Source organism: Salmo salar, chromosome 14 (genome assembly GCF_965601325.2).
Source record: "Salmo salar chromosome 14, fSalSal1, whole genome shotgun sequence".
Classification (NCBI taxonomy): Eukaryota; Metazoa; Chordata; class Actinopteri; order Salmoniformes; family Salmonidae; genus Salmo; species Salmo salar.
The window spans coordinates 64,385,288-64,391,897 of record NC_138304.1 but is presented as its reverse complement, the minus strand read 5'-3'; the positions used below and the strand labels follow the sequence as shown (position 1 = coordinate 64,391,897).

Sequence of the window (6,610 nt, the reverse complement as noted above, 5' to 3'; positions counted from 1 at the left end):
CAAAAAAGAAGTTAAATATGTTTCCAAAAAACAAAAGCTTTCTTACATCTCCTAGTTAATAGGACAGACACCTCAAAACCTTATTCCTTATGATGTTTTTTTTGACTGTTTTGCCATTTATGAACGTGTTATTCAATGTGTTTCTATGGGCTGGACTGATAGTAAAGGCCAAATTCTATATTTTTCAAATCATTTGTAAAAAATGTTTTTATACCGCCCAGAATTCAAAATCAAATAGCTAAGTGATCCATGGTGTAACCATCTTAAAACAATTCCATATGTTATCTTAGGACAGAGGTCTCCAACAGGTCGATCGCAAGCTACCAGTATCTCGCAGGCCACCTCTGAGTTGCTCACCAAACAATTCTGAAAGTACATGCAATTTTCACATTCCACCCAAACTGTCATAAACAACTCTCACAAGTATCAGACGCTGCAAGCTCCAGGCTACTATCTAATCAAAGCAACATTGACATTATCCCACCCCTGGTTAGCCACTATTGGCTTAAAAAGCTACACCAAACACAATATCTGCCAATTAATTTCCAGCAATATTGCCCCGTCTGTCTGTGTGGTGCGCACATTTGTCTATTACTCAGTGTGTAGCCAGTTGATGTGATAACCATCTTGTGGGTTGACATAAATACTTTCCCCCAAACCTTCTCAATTAAATGTTAACTGCAAAGTAGGCTTACCTTGCAGAAGTATATCAGGAGGAAGTATATCATTTGTATCTATTATTTGCAAACTTTGCCATGAAATGAGCAGCAGCAGTACAGAACCATCACCGGACCGGCACATTAGAAGGCACATTCCTCACTTGCTAGACACTCAATTAAAGGGCCAGATTGTTTTGTTTTTCTCGAGATCAAAACCAAAAATGGACTTCTGATGTGATTTAAACATTGACATGGACTCAATTTCATTGTTTCATTATGAACAATTGTAATTTTAAGAGTGATCTTCTTAAGTGATAATGCCCGAGAAGCCGATGTTTGGAGGATATATTGGCACGGGTCATCTCGGGCCGGCAAACCATGCCAATATATCCTCCGAACACCGGCTTCAAGGGCATTTTCACTTTTATACAACGAGTTACTAACATATTCAAATAATGATTGACATATTTTCATTAAAAACGTTATTTGGATTAATTTATTCATACTATTTCATCCTTCCACAAGATATAGTCCCAACCCAAATCTAGGGTTGCTACCCAAGCCGGCTGGTCGTTTGTTCTATTGGTTCTGTTGCCAGAGACGTGACCCAGTCGTTCGTTCTAAATGTTCGATTGCCATACTGGCTGGCAACGTTCTTATCCCTTGCTTGCTAGCTAGCCAACTACGGCTAACTTACAGTCACGTCAAACGTCAAAAAGAATAACAGTAGCTGCATTTGCATTTGTTTAAGCTGTTTTCTAGTGACTTTTATTTGGATGCATCCGTACACAATGAGCTAATGAGGCGCGATTTCGCCTGGCATAGAAAATGTGCTCACTCGTCAGAAGTGACACTGTTGTTCAGAAGAGCTAACCAACAACACAGCTAACACAATCACTTCAAACTGAATCTGGAAAGACTGCAAACTAGCTGCACTTCATTTCATTTGACCTTTTTTCAATTGACATTTCTTTGTATATATGTCCATAAAAATGATGCCAGCTGATTCATGATTTAGATTGGCTGAAAAAAGCTGCCTGCCTGTCTGTCTGTCTCAACCCGACCCCTGACCCCTACACGTTCATTACTAGGGGACAGCTGGAGATCGAATTTGAATATTGCAACAATGTTGCAAATGTCGGAGAGACAGAAGGCAAGATTTATACAAATCTCCGCTGTTAAAAACTAAATGTTATTCTAAAAGAAATGTGAGATAATGTCTAGAAACCTTTTATAGTGGAGATCAAGGTTATAAATTGCATGGCTGGGCTGATGAGACAGTGGATTGCACAGTCAGATGGAACATAGTAAATAGGCATTTTAACGTAATAGATTTAGCCGGTGGTAACTTGTAGAATAGACACCAGCTGGAATGCTCTTTATACCAATCAGCATTCGGGATTAGACCCACCCATTGTGTAACGTCTGTCAATGAGACAGATGACCCCTATGACAGGAACATTTTATAACCAGACTTATTTATCTATGCTGCAGTTATTTGATTAAATTGAATTCCTTAGTAGATTATTTAGTCCATCTCCCATTAAAATGATATTGAGCAGTTCTGTATTATTGATCACACAGTCAACATCTGCAAAGGAATATTTTTCAGAGTTTGGAATGACTAGAGACAGATTGTTGTGTGTGTGTGTGTGTGTGTGTGTGTGTGTGTGTGTGTGTGTGTGTGTGTGTGTGTGTGTGCGCGCGCCTCGGGTTACAAGATCACCTGGTCTGAGTTCCTGATTGCCAGGTGGTTTATCTGCATTTTGACAGTTTTGTGTTTCACTTGTGGTTTCCTTCTGTCACATGATTGATATGATTGTGAAACCCTGAAACCTCCATCTGAAGTTACCTCAGTGACGTTATCTTTACTTAACAAGCTGCTTACAAGTCTGTCAACTGAGAGAGATTAAATTACCTATCTGTGTCTGTGTGTGCACAGTCTCTCCAACGAAACCAACTCAAGAAGATTCCAAGATGCCGGACACAATGTGTGTAAGACTGTTGCTTTTAAAAAGCTGTCTCTTCATCTTTCATCCATCACATCTTTCACGTCAAACCAAGTAAGGTTACAAAACACTGTCCAGTGGCCACAGTATGTCGAGAAGGAATAGCTAATTTGTAGCCTGTAATTTAACCTCCCAATATAGTAGCCTAGGTTTAGAATTAGGACACCTCTTTCTCTAGTTTGCTGATCTTCTTCCGTCCAGCGTGTATATTTCACTCTGTCTTGGTGGAGGCTTCACACCCATGTCCGTCATGTGACCGCACATGCGGTTTGGATGGAGCGTGCATCCTGTCGTAGTGTCTGACCTCTGCCCTTCCCTCCAGTATGTCCAAAGAACCCTCTTCCAACCTGGAGAATGCAATGCAGATGCTGATCAAAACCTTCCACAAGTACTCGGGGAAGGAGGGGGACAAGTACACTCTGAGCCGTGGAGAGCTGAGAGAGCTGTTAACAGAGGAGTTGGGGAGTTACTTAGGGGTAAGAGGGGTGTACTGGCCGAGAGAGAGAGACACACACAGACACGCAAACATACACAAACACTTACTCACAGGCAAAGAAAATACATGTACTGACAAGAATACACACAATTCTTTAACCCCTCTCCCTCCCTCTCCCCCTGTCCCTCTTCCTCTCCCTCTTCTCATCCAGAATGCCCGGGATGGAGAAGGGGTTGAGAAGGTGATGAATGACCTGGACGCCAACAGTGACGGTGAGGTGGACTTCACAGAGTTCATCATCCTCATGGGATCCCTGACGGTGGCCTGCAACGACTTCTTCATGGAATATAAGCCCGAGAAACTCGTCCACACACCCTTCAAAACAAAGGAGGCAACGATAGAGGAGATTAAAGAGTGAAGGAAAGATGGGAGGAGGGACTGGGAGGAGGGAAGGGGAAGGTGGAGGTGAAGGGTGCAATGAACTGTAGAGCAATAGTGAAAGGGTATAATTTATGGTTGTATGGTCATCTTATGCAATTTCTAAACAGTGAAACTGCAAAGTGTGAAAAGAGGCTGAGGGAACGTCACTGTGTTAAAGTAAGTAAAGTTTCGCTGATGGACACTTAGACAGGAAAAGCAGTGTTTTCCCTCTTCAACTATCCAAATACTTTTCATACCACAGTTAAGTCACAGGTACGGAGTCAGTTACTCTGTGTCCTCAAATCCATATACCGCAGGGGTCAGCAACAGGCACCCCGGCAGGCCAAAATCAGCACGTGAGTGATTTTATTGGGCGCCCCCAAAGTTTTTTTTTTATTTATTTTTATTTTATTTATTTTTTGGAATGAAAGAAGACTGTAAAATCACCAGGAATTTAGGAAAAAAATGTGTTTAACTTAGGAAATCTGTTCCCAAGTATTCCCACTAATAAAAACATGTGATATGTGATCAATGTAATCAGTGACTGTTATTTTCAAAAAAACATATTTTTTTGGGGCCTAGTTGTGGTCAATTTGCAGTGTACAAATTATCCTAATTATGTTACGGCCCGCAGATCACCCTCTCAGACAAAAATCAGCAGCGGCTGAATCTGATTGCCTTCCCCTTGTATACACAGTAGCATGTGTGTGTTCAGTTGTGTTCCCTATACAGCCTCAAATGTCAATTCAACTGTGCTTTGGTTATATACTCAGGATAGATTTCATTGAAAATGTTCATATTTTCAGTGGATGTTATTGTAACACACTACCACCAATGGAGTGAGATCGGGTCTGAAGCACAACAGGGTGATACTCTGAGTCTCATGAACATAACTGAACATAATGAACATAATACTTATTATCAGTAATATTGTGTGTTAAACTGTGTTAAACAGTGTTAAACATTTTAATATCACAAACCTTTTTCTTTGCACATATTTTGTAATTACCAATGTGTTATTCTAAGTATTAAACATAACATTTAACCAGCTATCAATCAACATTGCTTGGTCTTTTCTGTGTCAAAAACTGTGAACCTTCCTAGCCCGATAGTGATACACACCAACTAAGTGTGAAATGGTTGATGGATTTGGGTTAACTACAAATCAGATGTAAGCATTCAATAACCCAGGGCTGTAGAGTGTAAATAGACATCATAGAATACAAGAAAGCAAGAAGTTAAGTGTGTAAGATGATCCACAGAATGGAGAGAGTGGGTCAGCACTGCAGTATATACACAGTAAGGGAAATTGGTTGTCATACTTCTACCTGCAAATAGCGGTTGTGCTGCTCCTGGCTCATCCTCAGGTGTGGTCCCCACTTCATTAGCTGTTTCCGCGCTGCTCACTACACTTTCTGAACACTATCGTGTTGATCATGCACGACCTGAGCCAAGATTGGCTTAAAACCTGTTAGGGACCTTTTGGGGATAGAATCCCACTGACGGGATTGCTAGCATGGCGGGAAATTCAAAACAGCAAAAATCTAATAATTTCAATTTCTCAAACAATCAACTATTTTACACCATTTGAAAGATAAACATCTCCTTAATCGAACCACATTGTCCGATTTCAAAGAGGCTTTACGGCGAAAGCATAAAGTTAGATTATGTTAGGAGAGTACATAGCCAAAAAAGTACACACATCCATTTTCAATTCAAGGACAGGCATCACCAAAAGCAGAAAACCAGCTAAAATTATGCACTAACCTTTGACAATCTTCATCAGATGACACTCCTAGGACATTATGTTAGACAATACATGCATTTTTTGTTCTATCAAGTTCATATTTATATCCAAAAACAGCATTTTACATCGGCGTGTGTCGTTGAGAAAATGTGTCTCCCCCAAAACTGCCAGTGAATTTACAAAAAATACTCATTATAAAATGTGGTTAAGGTATTAAACTGTTATTCAAATAATTATAGATTAACCTGTTATGGCTAGGGGGCAGTATTTTCACGGCAGGATAAAAAACGTACCCGATTTAATCTGGTTACTACTCCTGCCCAGTAACTAGAATATGCATATAATTATTGGCTTTGGATAGAAAACACCCTAAAGTTTCTAAAACTGTTTGAATGGTGTCTGTGAGTATAACAGAACTCATATGGCAGGCAGAAACCTGAGAAAATTTCATGCAGAAAGTGGCCTGTCTGACAAGGTGTCGTTCTTCTTGTCTCTGTTTATTGAAGAGTGAGGATCTTAGCTGTCCCGAGACACTTCCTACGGCTGCCATAGGTTCTCAGAAGGCGGCAAAAAGCTGAATCGTGGCTTTGCAGGCTCTGGCTGAAACAAAGTAGCGCGTTTGGGTAGTGGCTGGTTACAGTACTGTGAGACTCAGGCTCGTGCCCGCGTCGACCGAAAGGTTTGTTTTCTTTCCTCTGTTTAGCTAAATGGACATTCCCGGTCGGAATATTATCGCTTTTTTACGAGAAAAATGGCATAAAAATGGATTTTAAACAGCGGTTGACATGCTTCGAAGTACGGTAATGGAATATTTAGATTTTTTTTGTCACGAATTGCGCCATGCGCACGACCCTTCTTTACCATTCGGATAGTGTCTGGGACGCACGAACAAAACGCCGCTATTCGGATATAACGATGGATTATTTTGGACCAAACCAACATTTGTTATTGAAGTAGCAGTCCTGGGAGTGCATTCTGACGAAGACAACAAAAGGTAATCAAACTTTTATAATAGTAAATCTGATATTGGTGAGTGCTAAACTTGCCGGGTGTCTAAATAGCTAGCCCGTGATGCCTGGGCTATGTACTTAGAATATTGCAAAATGTGCTTTCACCAAAAAGCTATTTTAAAATCGGACATATCGAGTGAATAGAGGAGTTCTGTATCTATAATTCTTAAAATAATTGTTATGCTTTTTGTGAACGTTTATCGTGAGTAATTTAGTAAATTGTTAGCAAATTCCCCGGAAGTTTGCGGGGGGTATGCTAGTTCTGAACGTCACATGCTAATGTAAAAATCTGTTTTTTGATATAAATATGAACTTGATTGAACAAAACA

At 40.3% G+C, this 6,610-nt stretch overlaps 1 protein-coding gene across 1 annotated transcript; it reads left to right on the top strand.

Annotated features, from left to right (window-relative positions):
• The first annotated feature begins 2,891 nt into the window (after positions 1-2,891).
• Positions 2,892-4,584, top strand: LOC106570177 (protein S100-A1). The gene is made up of 2 exons (XM_014142215.2): positions 2,892-3,144; positions 3,316-4,584. Exons 1-2 carry the CDS (start codon positions 2,992-2,994, stop codon positions 3,520-3,522), a joined length of 360 nt encoding a protein of 119 aa, XP_013997690.1. The 5' UTR covers positions 2,892-2,991; the 3' UTR covers positions 3,523-4,584.
• The last annotated feature ends 2,026 nt before the right edge of the window (positions 4,585-6,610 follow it).